The sequence below is a fragment of the Bos taurus genome, chromosome 11 (assembly GCF_002263795.3).
Source record: "Bos taurus isolate L1 Dominette 01449 registration number 42190680 breed Hereford chromosome 11, ARS-UCD2.0, whole genome shotgun sequence".
In the NCBI taxonomy this organism is placed as follows: domain Eukaryota; kingdom Metazoa; phylum Chordata; class Mammalia; order Artiodactyla; family Bovidae; genus Bos; species Bos taurus.
In genome coordinates this window covers 86,018,691-86,040,351 of record NC_037338.1, presented here as the reverse complement: position 1 = coordinate 86,040,351, position 21,661 = coordinate 86,018,691, and the positions used below count along the sequence as shown (strand labels likewise).

The 21,661-nt window shown below is 44.5% G+C and overlaps 1 protein-coding gene across 2 annotated transcripts in view; it reads left to right on the top strand.

Moving 5' to 3' along the window:
- LOC112448828 (uncharacterized) overlaps positions 1 to 21,661 on the top strand; it is a 123,514-nt gene that overhangs the window by 11,219 nt on the left and 90,634 nt on the right. Inside the window, exons 2-3 of one of the 2 annotated variants that reach the window (XM_059891823.1) lie at positions 9,157 to 9,210; positions 9,314 to 9,966. In XM_059891823.1, coding sequence (XP_059747806.1) covers positions 9,157 to 9,210; positions 9,314 to 9,556 — 297 coding nt within the window. In that variant the 3' untranslated portion in view covers positions 9,557 to 9,966. Of the gene's footprint in view, positions 1 to 9,156; positions 9,211 to 9,313; positions 9,967 to 21,661 lie in introns of those variants that run through there. The other variant, XR_003037259.2, reaches the window with a different exon arrangement.

Genomic DNA, 21,661 nt, shown 5'->3' with positions numbered 1-21,661 from the left:
AACACAAACCCCACAAGAGATGCCTCTAGTATATGAAATACATTATGGCTAATTATGAAGTTGCTAAAGTCTTCTAAAGCATTTGTTTGAAAATTCAGGAAATGGAAACATTAGCAAATCTAGATTTTAATTAACCTTGGCAGTCCTCACAATGTAGCTCTTTGGGTAAATAAGTCAGCAGAACATATTGTTATAGTTATTGGTAAACAAGAGGGAAAAACCTAAAGGTTAATAAAGTTTGCAAGTCACTTGTCAGCTACTCCCTTATTTGTAGTTTTTTACTCCATTTTAGAAAGATTCTGGGGAAATTATGGCTGAAAATTTTGAGATGTCTTGAGATACTATAGAAAGTGGTCTTCTTAAGTTGTTTGGTCTAAAAATAAAAACCACCACTCCTGGGCTTCCCTGGCTGTCCAGTAGTTAAGACTCTGTGCTTCCAATGCGGGAGGCACCGGTTAGATTCCTGGCTGGGAACTAAGAGCCCACATGCCATGTGGACTGGCCAAAAAAAAAAAAAAATCACGTAAAAAAGAATATTCCCTTTCCTTGTCAACATATCCTATTTTCAAAATAAACCAAAGAAGAGATACATTTAAAAAACTCAAAAGACTTCAGAATTCTACCTAATCAGAATTTTAACTCTGGGGTACCATCCTTAGTCAATAAACATCCTTTATTATCTTCTAGGCAATGAATGCAGGTACTTAATTTGGAAAAAGGTTGAGTGCCGGGAGCCGGCATATTGCATATTGAGTGCATATTGCATATTGCATATTGAGTGCAGCACTTTCCACAGCATCATCTTTCAGGATCTGGAATAGCTCAACTGGAATTCTATCACTGCCGGGAGCCAGTGTGAGGAACTCCACCCATGACAAAGGTCATGAGGAAGGAGGCTCGGCATACGCAAAGGCGGGATCGAGCTTCAGGAGTCCCCCTGGAAATTCTCGAGCATATACCCCCAAAACCAGAGTCTGCCTACTTTCTGCTTTGAGCTTTCACCTACACCTCTGACTTTACGGGGGGCTGTCCCCCACTACCTCTCTCTGAAAAAAGAGTTAGCTTACAGCTCCAGTTAATAATTCCTGGGTGTGACAGTGTTTAACCTACAAACTCCTTTGGAAATCCTCTAGCCTGCCTGAATAGGTTTTTCCCGCCACATGTGATTGTTCAGAGCCTCCCAACTGTGAGAGGCAGGAGATGTTCTAAACTGTCTAAACACAGATTCTTTTGAGCAGTTAAAAGATTGATTAGAAATTGTATTGGTGAAGGGATTTTCACTTGTTGGGCCAATGTTTGCTGCTGAGTTTCCATATCCCTTACCTGCTGTGTCCCTGGCAGTGTATTGATTAATATAATTGGTGTAAGTAGTAGCTTTAATGTTTGTAACCTGGGACCCTTGAGTTAATTCTTTTTCTTGTTATAGCCCACCACATCTTTGCGCTGTAGGAATGCAACTTTATCTAATGCTTTTGGAGGGTGGCTCCTGACCAATCACCTTTTGAGAAAAATAAGTTTTCTGAAGAAAGGGTCTTAAAATGTTAACAGGCCTCCGGGCCAGAAGATGATGCAAATCACCAAAGCTTTTGCATATGATAAGTTTGCAGGCAGAAAGCCTGACTTGCTGCCGGACTCTACCCTTTCCCCCATTATCCTCTATGCATAACTTAAGGTATAAAAACTACTTTGGAAAATAAAGTGCGGGCCTTGTTCACCGAAACTTGGTCTCACCATGTCGTTCTTTCTCTTACCTTCTGGCTGAATTATTCAGCCTCTTTTCTCCACTGAATTTCCTCACTGAGCTATCCTTATTCTATTACTCTTTATATCCTTAATTAATGTTTAATTAAGCAGTTGTTTCCTGATCTTCGCCTACGCCGTCTCTCCTTCGAATACCCTGGATCGGCCGGGGCTGGTCCCCGGCAGTTGAGGAGGAAGATTGGGGGAAATTTTAGATAGATTTAAAAAGTCCCTTCTATTATTCTACTTATCTCCTTTGTTATGTATGAAGTACTGAAATATCAAGGTTAGAAGAAACTTTGCAAGTCATTGAGTACAGTTTACCACTGAATTTCCGATAGAGAATTTGTGACTCTCTGATCTTCTACCCTTGACTTGTATTTTGGCGATGGGAAGCTCAGTATGAACTAGTAGTCTTCCTATTTTTTTTGGAGGGGGAGACTTTTTAAAAACTGAATAGTTGATTTACAGAATCATGTTAGTTATATATGTAACTGACATATTGATATATATATATATAAGTGACATACATTTATAACTGATACATATTAATGTATATCATATATATGACTATACTTTTACAGATTCTTTTCCTGTACAGGTTATTATAAAAAGGGCTTTTCTGATAGCTCAGTTGCTAAAGATCTGCCTGCAATGCAGGAGACTCTGCTTCAATTCCTGGGTCCGGAAGATCCGCTGGAGTAGGGATAGGCTACCCACTCCAGTATTCTTGGGCTTCCCTTATGGCACAGCTGGTCAAGAATCCGCCTGCAATGCGAGAGACCTGGGTTTGATCCCTGGGTTGGGAAAATCCCCTGGAGAAGGGAAAGGCAACCTACTCCAGTATGCTGGTCTGGAGAATGCCATGGACTGTATAGAACTTGGGGTTGCAAAGAGTTGGACTCAACTGAGTGACTTTCACTTTCACAAAATATTGAGTATAGTTCCCTGTGCTATGTAGAAGGTCCTTGTTGGTGATCTCTTTATATAAAGTAGTGTGTACCTGTTAATCTCAACCTCCTAATTTATCCCTCCCTCTCTGACTATTGATTTCTTCCTTTCTATTGTAAAATTTAGCTAAAATTCGTTTCCAAATAAAGTCTCCTTGGACCTACTTCCTTCTTTACCTTCCCATTCCCCTTATGGTCTCATCCCTAAGTCTAGTTCTTCTATAAGAACAGCCATGGCTGATAACATCCCTCTGCCTCTCCAGACCTCCTCCTCATTGTCACTCTGCCCTCTGCCCTTCGAGGCTGACCTGTGTGGAATTCACTGGGTTTCATCCATGGGGTCCTGTGTGCTCTGACTTCTGGTTGGATTTGGCCACAGGAGTGTCCTGGCAGGAGGCTGAAAGGAGAGAGGAGAGGAAGCTGAAAAGAGTGAATTACTCAGGTGCCTGCCTGGGGGGGTTCCTTCTAATTGGCTTTGTTCTTATTGATACTTTTTTTTTTTTTTTTTCCCAAGGAGACTTGCTCTCTACTGACTTTCTTCAGGTTTTAGAAACAACTTCCTCTTTAAATACTCTGTGTCTCAGGGGAACAGCGTCTCTTATTCTAGCCTTATTCATTTGGTTCCTTTACACCTATTCCTGGCTTCCCTGATAGCTCAGTTGGTAAATAATCTGCCTGCAATGCAGGAGACCCCGGTTTGATTACTGAGTTAGGAAGATCCACTGGAGTAGGGATAGGCTACCCACGCCAGTATTCTTGGGCTTCCTTTGTGGCTCAGCTGGTCAAGAATCCGCCTGCAATGCGGGAGACCTAGGTTTGATCCCTGGGTGGGGAAGATCCCCTGGAGAAAGGAAAGGCCACCCACTGCAGTATTCTTGTCTGGAGAATGCCATGGACTGTATAGAACTTGGGGTCACAAAGGGTCAGACGCGACTGAGCAACTTTCACTATTTCAAACCCATTCCACTGCAAGCAGTCCCTTCGTAAACAAATCTTCCTTGAATGACCCCAATTGGATTAAGCCATTTGTTTCCAGTTGGGACTCTGGCTGATATAATAGCCCTTCAGATAATTCTAGTACACTGTGTACCCACGATATCTTCTTCACTCAAATGCGCCAGGATTCCTCAGTTGCGGCTAACATTGCTTGGCTTTAGGACTACTATCCATTCTCTGCAGTGTTCCAATTGGGCGATTTACGATGTGTGGGACCTAGCGCTGAAAGCTGTGGTCCGGGGCTAATCAGAACACAGCATGGTTCTTCATCTCCTCTGGAGATCACTTTACCCATTAGCACAGCCAGGGACACGTGTGCAGACCTCCTTTGGACACTCTGTTGTGTGGGGGCAGCCTGCTGAGCTTGTGATCGTGGTTGTGTGAAGTGTGGGGCTTGCAGTCAGTCAGACCTCAGTGTGAGTCCTGGCTCTACCGCTTACCAGACGTGTGAGCCACTCTGAGTCCATGTGTGTGTGTACGTGTTAGTCGCTCAGTTGTGTCTGACTCTCTGCCACCCCATGGACTGTAGCCCGCCAGGCTCCTCTGCCCATGGAGTTCTCCAGGCAAGAATACTGGAGTGGGTTGCCATGCCCGCCTCCAGGGAATTCTCCCAACCAAGGGATCGAACCTGGGTCTTCTGTATTGCAGGTGGATTCTTTATCGTCTGAGTCACCAGGGAAGCCCCTTGAGACAATAGAAGGGGTAAAATGCCAATTCCTTCCTCCCAGTTTTGTTATGAGAGTTAAATGAGCCTGTGTATCTGGAATTGCTCTGTGAGCTATAGAGCGCTATGCAGATCCTGTTATTCTTATTTGTCAGGTGGCGCTCCTCCTGTTCTTCCTTCTGTCTCCCCTCTGCTTACCTTCCTGGTCTCCCTTCCTCTCCCAGCTTCTGGGATGTCATCTGTTTCCTTTGACAAAAATGTCTCTCAGCACTTCATTTCCAGATCTATCAATGTTCTCGGTGTTTCTTAAAGCCCAGCATGGCCACCTTCCCAGAACTTTACCCCATCAACCCGAAGACAAGCCCTCTCTTCATTTCTGCTAGAACTTTTGTTTTTCTCCTGGAACATTTTTCTCTTCCTAACTCTTAGAAAGCGAGCGAGAGAAGGAATCTTAGTTATCATCTGGTTCTACCTTTTTTTCTCTTAGAAGATGAGTAAGTTGAAATTCAGGAGGGGATGAGACACACCCAAATTTATGGAGTACATGAGGGGTGCAGTCAGAACCCAAGCCAGGACTCAGGCCTCCTAGCCCAGAGGAGCCCCCAGGACACCCCTGCACCTTTGAAGACTGTCTGCCCCATGGCGGATGCTGTTCAGCTGTGACCTCGTGGAGGGCAGAGACAGTGGCTCATTTTTCTAAGTTCTCACCTGTAGCAACACTTACCTGTAGCTTGGCCAGTCTGTTCAAAGCATACTTGACTGCTGAACTGAGCCTGGAGAGGAAAACAAAACTGGAAAACTGGGACTATTTTAAGTCAAATGCTGGCTGAATGCTTCTTCATCTTCTGCCTCTTTTCTTATCCCAGATGATGATGATGATGATAATATGTGTGTGTGTGTGTGTGTGTGTGTGTGTGTCTTAGTAACTCAGTTGTGTCTGACTGTTTGCAAGCCCATGGACTGTAGCCCTCCAGGCTCCTCTGTCCATGGAATTCTCCAGGCAAGAACACTGGAGTGGATTGCCATTCCCTTCTTCAGGGGATCTTCCCCATTCTACCTGCATTGTAGGCAGATTCTTTACTGTGTGGGCCACCAGAGAAGCCCTCCTGATGATATACCCAGTTTTTAAAATCCAAGACCAAGATGGGTTCATCATTTTCCCCACGAATTTTAAGTGAACATTTTTGAGATTCCCAGTGAGTTTTGCTGAGTAGAGATTTTGGAACACTGTCTTAAATTAAAAAGGCTTGGGAGTACATGAAAGTGGAAAATTTGGTTGTAAGGAAGTGACTTCCTTGGTTTATTGCAGTGAGAAAAGTTAGCTGACAAGAGTGAATCTTCAAAGAATTAATTTACAAAACTGTGGGTTTAACATTGCAGCCTCAGCTGAAAGAGCCAGAGAGTCAGAAAAAGTGCTAAGTGTGGGGAAAGTTGCTGATGGCCTTTGCACCTTGTGAGGAAGGCAAGCCAAGTCTGCACCCCCAGGGGGTAGGATGGCCCTGGGAGGTGAATCTTTCCAGTGTGCTATGATCTGCATAGCTTCCCTGGTGGCTCAGGGGTAAAGAACCTGCCTGACCATGCAGGAGGTGTGGCTTGTATCGGTGGGTTCGGAAGATCCCTGAGAGAAAGAAATGGGAACCAACTCCAGTGTTCTTGCCTGGAAAATCCCATGGACAGAGGAGGCTGGTGGGCTGCAGTCCATGGGGTTGCATAAGAGCTGGACACTACCTATCAACTAAACAACAACAAAATGATCTGAAAGGTAGCATCTTGTCTCTTTGAAGTTCTGCAGGTAGAGCTTCCTGCTGACCTGGCCACTGTCCTGGAGCTTCCTTTTGAGAGCTACAGAGAGCTGAGAAGCCAGGCTCATTCTTAATATGCCATCAAGTTCATGTTACTCAAGAACAGTGGTAGCTAGTGAACTAAGACTTGTTGTGATAGCTACATACAAGAGAGCTTTAAAACACACACACACACACACACACCATGGAAACAGGAGCTGCTCTAACACCTGATCCTCTACTTCCTAATATATTCTATGCTCAGGTTCACGACTGGTATGGTGGCATGTTGGGGGCATTAGGGAGAGAGTGGATAGGTATTCTGAAGACAGTGCCAGCTTTGGAATCAAACAGAACTGGGCCTGAGCCCAAGTTCTACCATTTACTTGCTCAGTGATAATAATTTACCTCTTTGAGGCTCAGTTTCTCATCTGTGAAATGATGACAAAGAAACTTACTTTGATAGCCATTGTATTTGATGGCAATCAGCGTGTCACATTATAGCTTATACTAGTGCCTGACACGTGACAGATGCTGCTGCGATAATGGTGCTGCTGATGGTGGTGGTGATGGCGATGATGGTGGTGGGTTATCATGGTGGTGGCTGCTGGGAGGCAATGGGGCTTTTTCTACCCATTCAGTATTTTGGGGTACACGATCCTTCTTTGTGATTATGAAGTTGTTGTTGTTCTTGTTTAGTCACTAAGTTATGTCCAACTCTTTGCAACCTCATGGATTGTAGCCTGCCAGGCTCCTCTGTCCATGGGATTTCCCAGGCAAGAATCCTGGAGTGGGTTGCTGTGTTCTTCTCCAGGGGATCTTCCCCAACCAGGGCTTGAATCCATGTCTCCTACATTGTAGGTGGATTCTTTACCACTGAGTCACTGGGGACAATAGAATTTTGGGATTCTGAGGGTGGAGGGGATTTTCCTCCAGTCTTCTGCATGTGATGCCTAAATATATTTCATCCTCTATTTCAACACCCTTCTAATGGGGCATTCAGTAACTCATGACCCTGGTGTTGATCCTGTGGTTTCTTTCTGAGCAGTAGTTTCCTAACCTGGAAAATAGGGTTGATAATGCCCAGGGATCAAGATTGTTATAGAGGTCAAAGGTCATGCATGTCAAAGTTGAGACAGGAGGGCAATAACTGTTTTTCTCCTTTTTCTTTCCCTTCCCTGGAAGCTGCTTGTTTCATCTTCTGATGGGTCTATTTATTTTTAGACCCAAGTTTTGACTCCCTGGGCTTTTACCCATCAGTCTGTTTCCTTCTGTGTGGCCTAGTGAGGGTGAACTGAGTCAGTCTTTCCTAAGCCAGCCCTGCTGACCTCACTCTGGTCCCCCAGTGTCTCCTCATCTCTAGTCCTTGGTTCCTTTGGCCATGCCTTGTCATCACATGGTTTCCAGTCCTCTTGCTATTTAATCTTCTCTGTGTGTGTGCCTGCTTCCTTCTCAAACAGTGGTACCTATAAGAGTCAGGGGTGCAGGTGAATTTAGGGAGCCTCTTACTTGTAGCTTTGTACCTGGAGAAGCTGAGGTCCAATGTAAGGAGTATCAGTACAGCAAGTTCTGTGTGGTTGGCAGCATGTCCCAAGAAGTGTTTTCTTTTCTTTTTCATCATGCTCTTTATTTATTTTTGGCTGTGCTGGGTCTTTGTTGCTGTGCAGGCTGTGCGGTGTGTGGGGTTTCTCATTTTGGTGGCTTCTCTGGTTGTAGAACATGGCTCTAGGTCTCTTGGGCTTCAGTAGCTGTTGCTCGTGGACTCTAGAGCACAGGTTCAATAGTTGTAGGGGACGGGCTTAGCTGCTCTGCGGCACGTGGGATCTTCCTGGATCAGATATTGAGCCCGCGTCTCCTGCATCAGCAGGCGAATTTCTTAATCTTGAGCCATCAGGGAAACCTAAGAAATGTTTTCTGATTTATCTGTTTACAGCGCTGATGCTACAGAGGCAAGAACTTTGATACTTTCACTGCAGTGTTTCCCTACTTTTTCCAGAAAGGCCTCCAGAAACAGCAACAGGGTTCTCTTGGTGGTAAGACCATCTGGATGCTTCAAGAACATTTTACATGCAACAGCAGTTGGTGTTCCTTAGCACGACCATTTGAAATTTGGATGAGCTTCCACTGTTTGAAGCTGGTGCAGCTGTACTGTGGGAGCATGAAGCTGGTAATTTTTATTCCAGATGGCAATAGGAGTGGTCAGGAAAGAAGGCAGGGTTCCCCTATGAAATTAAAGTACTTCCTTTGGTAAGGTCTCGTAGTTCAACTGCAGGTGCATCATCCTATCTCTCTAGGCCTCGATTTCCTCTTCTTAAAATGAACCTCTGCATTGTATGACCTCTGCATTGCCACTAAGGGTTGCTGCTGCTGCTGCTGCTGCTGAGTCACTTCAGCCGTGTCCGACTCTGTGCGACCCCATGGACGGCAGCCCACCAGGCTCCCCCGTCCCTGGGGTTCTCCAGGCAAGAACACTGGAGTGGGTTGCCATTTCCTTCTCGAATGCATGCAAGTGAAAAGTGAAAGTGAAGTCGCTCAGTCGTGTCTGACCCTCAGCGACCCCATGGACTGCAATCTTCCAGGCTCCTCCATCCATGGGATTTTCCAGGCAAGAGTACTGGAGTGGGGTGCCATTGCTTTCTCCATACTAAAGGTTACGGGAAGATTATGTGAAAATAATGTCAATTGTTGTCTTAGATTATAAAGTATGATGCATAAGCACACTTTCTTGCAAACTAGATTAAATAAATTTCTTATTGCTCAGTTATCGCTTGCGAATTCATAGGCATCTTGGTCACCTCAGGCAGGTTGCCAAGTTTGGAATACCCCGTGCGGGTTTGATCCTTGGGTCAGAAAGATCCCCTGGAGAAGAACATGGCAACTCACTCCAGTATTCTTGCCTGGAGCATCCCATGGGCAGAGGAGCCTGGCAGGCTACAGTACATAGCATTGCAAAGAGTTGGACACGACTGAAGCAACTTAGCATACACACACAAGTTCATTGTTCTGTTTTTTGTTTTTCCTCGAGGTCAAGTTCAAGATTCCAGGCTCTGGAATGTCTTCTTGGATGACATCAGCCATGGTGAGTTTTCTGTCATCTGAGCTTAGTCCTACCTGTTATCTTTTTTTTTTTTTTCAGGCACAATTATGTTATTCAACTTCATATTTGCCTTCTCCTGAACCAGGTTCCAGTGAGTTCTGCCAACTTCAGGTCTTTCAAGACTTTCCAGTCAAATCCTTCTGCATCTCACAAATGCATAAAAATAGAGCCACTGAAGCAAGAAATAAAAGTTGAAAACATGTTAAGAGTTCAGTTCATATCAGTCACTCAGTCGTGCCCAACTCTTTGTGACCACAAGGACTGCAGCACGCCAGGCCTCCCTGTCCATCACCAACTCCCAGAGTTTGCTCAAACTCATGTCCATTGAGTTGGTGATGCCATCCAACCATCTCATCCTCTGTCATCCCCTTGTCCCACCTTTAATCTTACCCGGCATCAGGGTCTTTTTCAATGAGTTACTTCTTCGCATCAGGTGGCCAAAGTATTGGAGTTTCAGCTTCAGCATCAGTCCTTCCAATTGAATATTCAGGACTGATTTTCTTTAGGATTGACAGGTTTGATCTCCTTGCAGTCCAAGGGACTCTCAGGAGTCTTCTCCAACACCACAGTTCGAAAGCATCAATTCTTCGGCACTCAGCTTTCTTTATAGTCCAACTCTCACATCCATACATGACTACTGGAAAAACCATAGCTTGGACTAGATGAACCTTTGTTGGTAAAGTAACAGTTACCTTCCATTTATAATGCTCTGATAACAGTGAGGTTACTTGTTTTAAGTTTTGGGCCATACATATTTCTTTTACTTTTTATTCCTGCCTCCCTCCCTCCTTCCTTCTTTCCTACTAGTGAATCAAACTTGGGTCTGCTTGCCCACACACAAGAAGGCCAATTTATTGACACTGGGTTGTGGTGAAATAAGATGCAGTGTAAATTGCTGTGAGGAGTGCCAAGCAAGGAGTCCAGGGCAGCTAGTGCTTAAAAGACCTGAACTCCTCAAAAGCTTGCAGGGAAAGGTTTATAAAGACAGGGTGAGGGAGGGGGTGGGTGGGGTGTGTGATCAGCTTTTGGACATTCTTCCCATCCCTTGGCAGTGAGGTAAGCAGGAGTCAACATTATCAACCTTCTGGTTCCAAATGATCTGGGCAGTATACCGTTCACTTCTTCCACCTGGTGGGGGTGTCAGTATCTGCAAAATAACTCAGAGGACATGGCTCAGAATATTATCTACAGACCTTGAGGAGGAACTAAATGTCCTAGACTTTGCGTAATGGCTGAACTATTATTATTTTGTCTTGCTTGACTGTTTTCCTTTCTTTCTGCATTTTCTCCCTTCTCTGATTAAATTTCTTCATTGACTGAAGTTTTGCCACAGACAAAAGGCAGGCTGAGGACATAGCAGCAGGGGGAGTCTTATTCAAGGAAGGCTTCCTGGGTCCCTGATCAATTATACTTCCTTCTGTCCTCTCTCTCTCTCTTCCTTTTTGCTTTCCTTTTTAAAAATTTCCCAAATGTATCTTTTCCCATTACCTTCAATGTTTTTTTTTTCTTCTAAATTTGTTAGATTTTGCTTTATGGCTTTTGTCTTTGTTGATATACTTCAAACTTTTTCTTATATATAAAGATTATGTAAATATTCATCAATCTTATCTAAGTATTCTTTATGTATTAAAAAAATGAAATCTTTAATTTATGAAATGTCAACCCACTCCCGTATTTCTTGCCTGAAAAATCCCATGGATGGAGGAGCCTAGTGGGCTACAGTCCATGGGGTTGCAAAGAGTTAGACGTGACTGAGCATACATGTCACAGACTGTAAAATATAAGTCAGGGTTCTAGTGTGGCATTTTTTCCCTAAGTAAGTGAGCTAGGAGTTTCATTGCCTTTGCCAAGTGTAATCCTTTCTTCTCCCAGTTGAAACACTTTATTCAGAATAAACAAAATGATCCGGTTCCATTGATTTGCCTGCCTTTATTGACAAGAGGCTATGATTCATTGTTTTTATTATTTTAGTTTCAAATTTAAATTTAATATCTTTTATTGCACAGATTCCCTTCCTTTTATTTCTACTGTTCTCCGTTCCCTCCCCCACAATGTCTTATTTAGTATTATAGCTTTATTCCTATAGATAATCATTAGGGTGTTAGGTCTTCCAAGACATTCTATTGTATTTTGATTGAAATTGCATTACCATGATGGGATAAAATAGATTTCAGAAAATACAGAAAAAAAAAAAAAAAAAACAGAGTATAAATCCAGAGTTGTAAAAAAAAATAATAGAGTCCCAAATTAGAGTGAAATTTGGTAGAGAAAAAATGACAGAGATAAAAAGAAAATCAGAGAAAAGATGATAGAAATAAACATGGACTAGAAAAAAGAATAACTCTTAGGCCTAAAGAATAAGTCAGAAACCATATTCAAAGTAACACAGAAAAAAAGTTTCTGAAACCAAAGTATGTTGTGAACCTTATCCAGGAGACTAAGCCAGAAGATTTAATTAAATCTGACAAACATTTTGACAAATCCCGGTGAAAATGATGAGTTCTATGAATAATGAAAGAATCCTAGAAAACTTTAGACAGAAAAAAAACAAGTACAGTGGGAAAAAGGAGTCCTTGGACATTTGTCTACAGCATTGGATAAAGGCAGTCAACGGAACAGCTTCTGTAAAGTTTGTGAGGATTATGACTCAAAAATTCTATACCCAGTCAAATTGTCCTTTGTAATTTCAACAATTAACATGCATTTTCCTGTTACAAAAGAAAAATATCTTCATGGTAGAAAATACAAACTTACTATTAAAATTGAAAACATCTTAAAAACTCAAAAACCACGTGGAATCATATTTTTTTTTTTAATTCCAGTTTCTCCATTGCTTCCTTAGCAGTGGGGCCTAGAGACTTTGTCAGTGTAACTTGTTTGCATTCATTCTGCTCCCCCAGCCCTCACAATGATGACTGGAATTTGGCTCCATATTTGTACTACCTACCAGTCAGAAACGTTTGAGTTTGGTTTTGGTTAAAGAGGAGCTGACAAACAAGTTAGGAATGAACACACAGCATGGAAATGAATGGACTTATGCGCCTAAAAATTTGAGATTTCAATGTAACTCCTAAGCATTGAATGAAAACCAGCCAAAGCCATTGAAATAAATCCTTAGCATTTGAAGTTGTGTAAACCAGAAATGTCAAGGGGTTTATTTGAAACAAAGGTCATTGCCATAGGTGGAATTGGGCAGACACAAGTTTGTGTATGCAGTTCTTTATTTAATTTGTGTGACTTTGGCTTCTTAGATCACAGAGCCCATTTTTCTTTTTTAGCACATATAAAATGATGATACTCATGTCCGTCCTATGTAGTTGCTGTGAAGGTTAAATGAAATGATGTTTATAACCAGCATAGCAAGACCCTGCATATTAACTCATTAATAAAATGATGCCTGTTCAAATAATGATTTAGTAAACATAATCATCGTTAGCTTCATTACAATGCTGAATAAAATCAATGGATTCTAGACACCAAGAGATCAAGAAATTGAGCATTCCTTCAACATCTGGGCCAAGTAATTAATTCTCATATTCATAAGCTTTGGCGATACATTATGAAGTAATGTAGGCCTCGTGTGAATTATAACTTTTTAATTAATTCACCTCCTGGGTACTGATTAGTACTAATTTATAGCTTAGTTTGCATATACTTGGAAGAGGTTAAGCTGAGCGCCTTTTGTGTGCAGATACATATGTGCTCCTCAGAGTTTTCTCCAAGCCAGCCTGTCCCTCCTCTCAGTCTGTCTTTCTCCTTGTGTATAAGATTTTCCTACAGGTTTTAATAATCCTAGCCAAATGGGCAAACCACATAGTAATTTATCCCATTCGCAGCCCTTTAGAAGTATCGTTCCTCTCGCCCTTTTTCCCTCCACTGGCTCCATTTTCTGCCACAGGTTATCCTCGTGGGATGGGAGACAAATGCTATGGTTGTGGTTTAGACCTGGTGTCAGAAGTCTTGGTTGAAGTCCTGCCACTGTGAGCCGTTTGCATTTATGTTACATTGTTGTTCAGTCGCTGTAGGTCGTGTTCAACCCTTTGCCACCCCATGGACTGTAGCCCGCCATTCTCCTCCGTCCATGGGATTTCCCAGGCAAGAACACTGGAGTGGATTGCCATTTCCTTCTCCAGGGGATCTTCCCGACCCAGTGGTTGAACCTGGGTCTCCTACATCGGCAGGTGGGTTCTTTACCACTGAGCCACCAGGGCGGAACAGAGGCTGTTACTTATTCTCTCTGACTCTCAGTTTCCTCCAAGAGGAAGAGAGGTTACAGAGTATCTATGTAACCAGGTTGTTGTAAGAATTGGAAAGATAACAGGTTAAATTAAGCTGCTCTGCTTATGGCTATTTCTAAGGGGTGGTTGTTGCAATGTCAGAAACAATACAGCTGCTCCTTTGAAAGGAGAATTCTTCTCTGCCGTCTTCCAACAAAGAGAGATGGGGCACTGAGAGAAGCGGAAAAGGTGCCAGGTGGGGAGGTGGGTGTTCTGGCTTTGTCGTCCCCTCCTGGAACGAAGCGGACCCTGGCACGACAGGGGAGGCCTTGGACATGGCTGGCCTTGTTTCATCCTGAGAAATGGTGAGTGGGGTTGGGGACAAGCCCCGGGGGTGTTGGCAGGGGAGCGGTCAAGAGCACAAGTCTGGATCCAGCATTGCTGCTGTTTGCTGTGTGAGCTCGGGAAATCTGCCTAACCTTTCTGAGCCTCATTTTTTCCCTAGCTATTGAATTGAAGGTGATGATAACCATCTTGCCCTTGCAAAATAGCTACGGGGATTAGATAAGAAAATGAGTGTGAAAGTGATTTATCAAGTGTTAAAGTGCTTCACAGATGGTAGTTATTACTGTGGATGATTTCAATGATCCTGTTCAGTCCCACGGATTTGTGATTCTAAACGCAGTGGTATGAGCAAGAGGCTTATTTTTTTCTCAAACAACTGTCAATTTGATTTCCTCTGTGTTTCCAGTTCCTTGTGTACAGTCAAGGCCCTGACTCATCTCTAGGAGGAAATGTCCCTCCTTGGGGGCCCTGCCTGCCATGGGGATATTGGGGTGATCCAGGGGATGGATTTAAGCTTTGTTAGCCCAGGGGATGAAGAGTTGCAAAATGTAATTGAATCTTTTGAGGTTTAAATCCAGTTTTCTTTAGTCAGATTCAGGTCTTTCAAATCCCTTCCTTTTCTTGTTTAAACTCAGAAGCTTTGAGAGGGCATCGATGGCTTCTTGGACTCAAGATTGTTCTCCTGGGGAGGCGGTAGGAGGCCCTTCTGCTGAACAGAGTGTAAACGAATCTGAAGCATATGGATCTGATTTGCCCCACGATATGCACGTTGAAGTCTTGAGCAGAAAAAGGCCTGGAAATGTGGATTTGTGTTTCCCTCCGAAACTCTAAACATTTATAAATAGATCAAGATGCACAATGTGTGGGGCAGGGGCGAGGGATGGACAAATTCATTCTTACCGTGGCTGAGTGTCTGGCTTGGAGGCGCTCAGGCAGACTCATGCTGCCTTTGGGGGTCCCAATGAGCCCCTTGAAGAGCTCTCCTGTCCCTCTGCCTTTGGACACTCTCATCTTACCTGTACAACCAGGTACCTATGTTGCAGGTCCAGTGAAAAGGAAAATGCTGGTCCCCATGTTCAAAGGTGAAGAATTTCAAGATGGCAGCCACAGAGGATTAGAGCAAGCGGGGTCCCTGTGCGATGATGCAGGAGACGTGCCAGGGAAGCTGACTTTGCTCATCTGGCCAGCACACAGTCCCTCTCCTTCCTCAGGCCATTTCCCAAGTCATTTTCTTGACTCTCCAGGAGGGCCAAGGTGCCTGCCACTATGCTCTTAGAGCCTCTTCTTCTCCCTTCTATCGGTGCATCCTGTAACTATCATGGACTGTTTACATATTCATTTATTCACTCAACAAACATCGCAGAACTGCCTACTATGCACTGGGCGCTGTGCCAAGGGCTGGAAAGCACATTCCGGGAGACTGGAAGAGGGGAACCTAGCTCAGCCGGGGAAAGTCTAGAAAGTTTACTTTTGGAGGTGATGCTTGAACTGAATCTTGAAGGACAAGTAACAGAGAAGGGGATTGGGAGGATTTGAATGAACAAGAGCAAAAGGAATAGCTGGGTTTGTGTTGCAGCTGGTGCATGAGGCTTGCTGCTGCTGCTAAGTCGCTTCAGTCGTGTCCGACTCTGTGCGACCCCATAGACGGCAGCCCACCAGGCTCCCCTGTCTCTGGGATGCTCCAGACAAGAACACTGGAGCGGGTTGCCATTTCCTTCTCCAATGCATGAAAGTGAAAAGTGAAACTGAAGTCGCTCAGTCATGTCTGACTCTTAGAGATCCCACGGACTGCAGCCTACCAGGCTCCTCCGTCCATGGGATTTTCCAGGCAAGAGTACTGGAGTGGGGTGCCATTGCCTTCTCCAGCATGATGCTTGAGCAGAGGCTAAAGTTAAATGGGACTGGAGAGGTAAACAAGCATGCACTTATTGAGAGCTCTGCAAGCCACACAGCTTGCTCTGTCTCATCCAGGAAGCCCTGAAAGGTTGTCTGCCAGGAGTAAAGAGTCAGATTTGCATTTTAGATGAATGACTCTGGTTGCAGTGGGGATAGCAGATCAATATGCGTAGAAGCAGGTAGATAGATTAAGAGGTAATTCCAGGCAGGAAATAATGGTGACCTTGAATGAAATAGCAACTGTGGGGAATGAAGAAAAATGTATGGATTCAGGAGATAGTCTCTGTGTAAGATTGGTGGGATTGAATTGGAGATGAACCCTGGGTTTATAATTGATGACTTTTTCTATGGTGTAATTCAAACTGAGAAAGATTATTAAGAGGCTTTTTGCCGGGTGGATGGCCATGAAAATGGAAATGAGTTTTGTTTTGAACAACTTGAATTTAAGGCTCCAAACGGGAGCCGATATGGAAACGTGCAGCCGGCAGTGAACATGGCTTGAAGCCACGGGGAAAGGTCTGGCCGGAGCTGTAGGTTTCAGGACGTGAGTATTTGTGTGGCAGTCAAACCCCTCCCCCTCTCCTCGTTCAATAAACTCATGCAGTGACTTTAATAAGATATGACTGGATGGTTTCCATTGTACTTGACAATGAGTTATGATAACTAATAAATTATAAAATCCATATCGATAGGGATGGGACAGGAAGCTATAGGTTGAAGAGTGAATGGAAGGTTGAGGGAGTATTAAGAGAGGAGGTCAGGAAATTAATTTTAGAAGTTCGTATAAGAAAGAAAGATGAGCTTTGGATGGTGGGCTAAAGAGTGATCTGAATGAAGGGAGATCATCTTTAAGATGTATATTAGTTTCTTACGGTTGCTATAACAAATTACCACCAGTTTATTGGCTTAAAATACACAAATGTATCTTCTCACAGTTTTGGAGGTGAGAAATCCTAAAATCAATGCAGGGTTGCATTTCTTCTCAGGGATGGATCTATTCCCTTGCCTTCTGCACCTTCTAGAGATTGTCTGCATGTCTTAGTTCATGGTCCTCTCTTTTCATCACTTTGACCTCTGCAGCTGCTGTCACGTCTTCTCTGACTCGGACTCTCCTCCCTCCTTCTTATTAGGATCTTTGTGATAACACTGAGCCTGCCTGGAGAACCTACAGAAATCTCTGCAGCTCAAGGTACTCAGTTAATCAATCGGCAAAGTCCCTTTTGCTGTATAAGGTAATGTATCCACAGATTCTCGGAATTAGACATCTTTGGGTGGGGGCATTGTTCTGTCAAATACTGGATGGGAGAGAATTGAACATGTTTGAAGTCTGAAGGAAAGGAGGCAGGAAAGGGAGAGAATGGGGGAGACAGGGAGATTATAGATAGATGGATAGATATTGAGGATAGAGGAGAGGAAATGATAATAGTGGACATCAAGTGCAGCTGGAGAAAGCTTTGGAAAATCGGGGAAAATAAAGTAGCAATGGGAATAGTATGTTTGGGTTTACAGCTCAGGAGGCATGAGGTTGTAGGGCCATGAGAAGTGTTTAGTAGGGGGCTGGAGAGGGGTGGTAAGCGTGTGTATTGAAGGAACTTGGGGTGGAGGTGTCTGGAGAAGTGAAGAGGTTGAAAGGAGGGCATAGGATCCAGCTGGGTTGGAGAGATGACTTTGCAGCTGTGCCCAATCCAGGATATTCACTTTCCCCCAAGACCACTGAGCCCTTTGGGTATAGACATGCAGGAGGGTTGGCACTCACCTGGCAGGGACAGCAGAAGCTGTTCATATCACTGTAGTCCAGATCATCAACCTGTGATGGGTTGCTGTGTCAACTTGTCTGGGGCACGTGATTCCCTGGTGTCTAGTTAAGCATTATTCTGAGTGTGTCCGTGAGCTTATGTGGGTGTGTCTGTGAAGTTGTGTTGGTGTGTCTAGATGAGGTTGGCCTTTGAATCAGTAGACTGAGTAAAGCAGACTGTCCCTCTCAATGTCACTGGGATTCATCCAATCAGTTGAGGACCATCCTAGAACGAAAATAGTTCTAAGTGAGAGGGAACGTCACCTGCGTGACCGCTGGAGCTGAGACATGAGTCTTCTCCTGTCTTAGACTAGAACTGCACCGTTGGTTCTCCCCGGGTCCAGCCTGCTCTTTAGACCTTGGGACTTGGCTCCCTTAACTACGGAAGCTAATCTCATAATAAATCTCCCTGTGTGTCTCCATCTGCCTGTCTCTGTGTCTTTATCATCCCTGTCTCTATCTCCTATTGGTTCTATTTCTCTGAAGACCACAAACTAATCCAGACGTCAGATTGGGAGAGAAAGGGAGAGAGACCCAGAGGGTGTGGGAAAATGGAGGAATCCAGGACCTAGAGGTCTCTTCAAGGTCAAAAACAGATGTAGGAGAATCAGGCAGGAGAGATACTGAAGAATTAGAAGTGGTGGTTCAAAGGTAGGATAATGATGCTTATTATTTGTGAGTTGCCGGGGCACCATCTTCAGAGAGTCTAATTAGGTCAAGCAAGGGGTGCAACCAAGGGGCTTTCTGGTGGCTAAAAAATCTGATGGTAAAGATCTGCCTGCAAGGCTGGAGAGCAAGGTTCAATTCTGGGTTGGGAAGATCCCCTGGAGAAGGGAATGGCTACCCACTCCAGTATTCTTGCCTAGAGAATCTCATGGACAGAGAAGCCTGGGGGGCTACGGTCCATGGGGTCACAAAGAGTCGGACATGACAGAGTGACTAACACTTTCACTTTTCAGGGGGCAACTGAGCGTGTCTCACAGATAGATGTGCAGTGCACCCAGGGTCGAGAACCTCCCTATCAGTAGTGACTGGTAACCAGTAGGGTGTGGTCTGGGAGGACCACCCCCTCAGCCCATCACCTGAGGGGTGATGGCTTCCATGGCATCTTCCTGTAGAGGAGACCACGTCTGACATATCTCTGGGGGCACTTGCCCCTTATCCTTTGTGCAGTCACTCTTTCTGGAGCTCCGAGGAGGGTAGCTTCCGTCAGCGTTCTGCCAGAAACATTGGCTGCCTCTCCTTGTGAATTCAGGCATGGCTTCCCTTTCTGTTCTTAGCTTCCCACCTCCTCTTTCAATGTTGAATTCCTCTGCTCAGTGGAGGAGGGAGGGGTGTGGTGAATGCCTTTTGGAAGCAAGACTCACTTCCTTATTGGCGTCTGAGCTGAAAACAAGGGTCTGCTCTCAGGTAGAAATGCAGACATCATGCGTCACACTATTAGAAATAAATCCTGCAATGGTTGGAGGCTTGGAGGGGCAATGTTCTTTGACTACTTCATGCAATATATCACATGGGTTGCACCCACACACTCCACTTGATAAGTCCCTTGTAGAGTGATGAATGTATAATGGACACTCAATAAATACCTCTTTTCCTCCAATCACATGGTCAATAAGAATGAGAGTTCTAAAGGACCCATTGAACGCAACTTTGGAAAGCATTAAAAATGATGAAATGCTTACCAGGTGCCAAGTTCTAAGGCAGATTGGGTATATTCATGACATCACTTCTTTCTTTCAATAAACTTTTGATGGAATTATCACCCTCATCTTGGGAGTGATGAAACAGAAAACAAGGCAATGATCTGAGCTCTTCAAAGTTTGGACAACACCCTCATACCTCTTTTTGCATGAAAGTTGTATTATTAGAGGTAGCGGTCAGTGGGTTTTCATTAGAGCTGAATTCTCCTTTTGTTAATTTGGACTTAATTTTTAATGATGCTTTGGTTCATCCTTTAATTGTCAATATACGATTAGCACCACCCTGCTGCCTCTCTCCTTTCTCATCTTTCTTGTTAACTGTTCATACTCTGGCTATGACAAATTCTAAGCATTCCTGGCTAAGGTGTTTAAAATTTTTTTCCCTTACTTTATTTAGGAGGATGTGAGAAGAAAGAGAGGATATTTTTATAGTGTGGAGTGCCCAGAACTGGAAGCTGAATCTCCTGCTATCCTTCCCACTTTGGAACAGAGAATCATCTCTATTCTAGATGTTAGTTTATTGTGTAACACCGCATTCCAAATTTAGAGCTCTAGTGCCCCTTTCAGATATCTCCTATTCACAGATGTTGATTTATTCTTGGTAAAGCATAAATATTCCAGACCCTTGCAAAGAGATCCCTTTTCTAGCTTATGGAAATTTATTTTGAGGTAGGAAGGGTTAAGCTTTCTTCTTGGCATCTATCTGAATAAACAGTGCAATTCTGTGGCATCTGAATTCTGCATTCAGATCAGCATTCTTAAGAAAGCAAGATGACCTGATTTTTATTTTCCCTTGGAAGTGCATTGTGATGAGTCCACAGAATACTTGCATCCGTCCCCTATGTCTGGAAGATAGCTTGCATGATGGTGTTATTTCCAGCAGGGTGGTAGTTTATGGGGAAGTGTGGAAGGTTTGGGCAGGGAATAGGCAGAATCAGAGAAAGATTTGGGAGAAAAACGATCAGTGAGGCCTGAAAGTAGCTGACCAGGGACGAGCCCAGAACCTCGCAGCCCGTTTGCCCCCTGACGCTCCTGAGTGAAAGAGGCCGAGGAGAACGAGTCAGAAGCGCGTGGGAAATAGTCACCTGTAAACAACGCCTCCACTGTCCTGAGACTGGGGAATTTGCTGATGTGTGAATTCACTGACTGGAGGAAAGGCCATTGAGACAGACCTTCTGGAGGACAAGGGAACTTGTGGAGACGGGAGAGGTAGGGTGGCATGACTTAGGGAGACAGGTGAGATTGAAACGGTGAAGAGAGGGGTGATTTCCCTGGTGGTCCAGTGGGGAAGACTCTGTGCTCCCAATGCAGGGGGCCTTTGTTTGATCCTTGGTCAGGAAACTAGATCCCACATGCCACAACTATGATCCCAAATGGCACAACTCAGAGAGCCTGCATGCCACAGCAAAGATCAAAGATCTAGTGTGTTTCAGGTAAAAAAAAAAAAAAAAAAAAAGGGTGGATGGAGGCCTGAACCTGACCCCTGGGAAGGAGAAGGGGACAGATTTAGGACTCCCAGGTAAGCTTGGTACTGTGATTGTTGTTGTTCAGTCGCTCAGTTGTGTCTGACTCTCTGCGACCCCATGGACTGCAGCACGCCAGCCTTCCCGTCCTTACAATCTCCTGGAGTTTGCTCAAAGTCATGTCCGTTGAGTCGGTGATGCCATCCAACCATCTCATCCTCTATCATCCCCTTCTCTTCTTGCCCTCAACCTTTCCCAGCATCAAGGTCTTTTCTAATGAAGCAATTCTTTACGTCAGGGGGCCAAAGAATCGGTACTGTGTGATGCAGGGTTAAGTTAGAAAAGAAGATGAGCAAGTTTGGAGATTAAGACCCAGACCTCAAGCCGCTTTACCTCTGTGAGCCTCAGTTTTCAAGTGTGTAAACTGGGCACAACTGTAGCCACTCCTAGAGTTCTGAGAATTAAATGAGGTGATAATACTGCACAAAGGCTCAGTCCAGAGCCAGGGGCCTGGGACCAGGCAGGAGGGACACACAAGCTGGTGCTGTCCTCTCCCCTTTCCTGGAGGAGCGGATTCACTTTGAAGCAAAGGAAGAGAGAAAGACGAAGGTCACAGAGGAGACAGGCAGAGAGGAAGGAAATCAAGGGAGCTTATGTCAGCGGCTCCCACATGCAAGCCTACTTTGATCTTTAATCCTAATATTTATCTTTGTAAATGAGCACAGCACTTTAGAGTGGGAGGAACGTCACGGTTGCTTGGCCAGCGCTCTGCCTTCATCCATGTGAAGTCACTGAGCTGCCTTTCGTGAAGTTGGGCTTGTCCTACATCACCCAGCCTGGGAGAGGAGAGACTGGGGTCAGGATTCCAGGGTGAATTCTGAGTTCTTCCTCTCAGTGTCTGGAGGAGAGGACCCTCTTGGCAGACCCCACGTTGCCTGGCTCAGGGTGGCCCAGGACTCGTGGTATCCAGATGGGGGAGCCCGGTGAACCCACGCAGGACTTGGAACCTTCCAT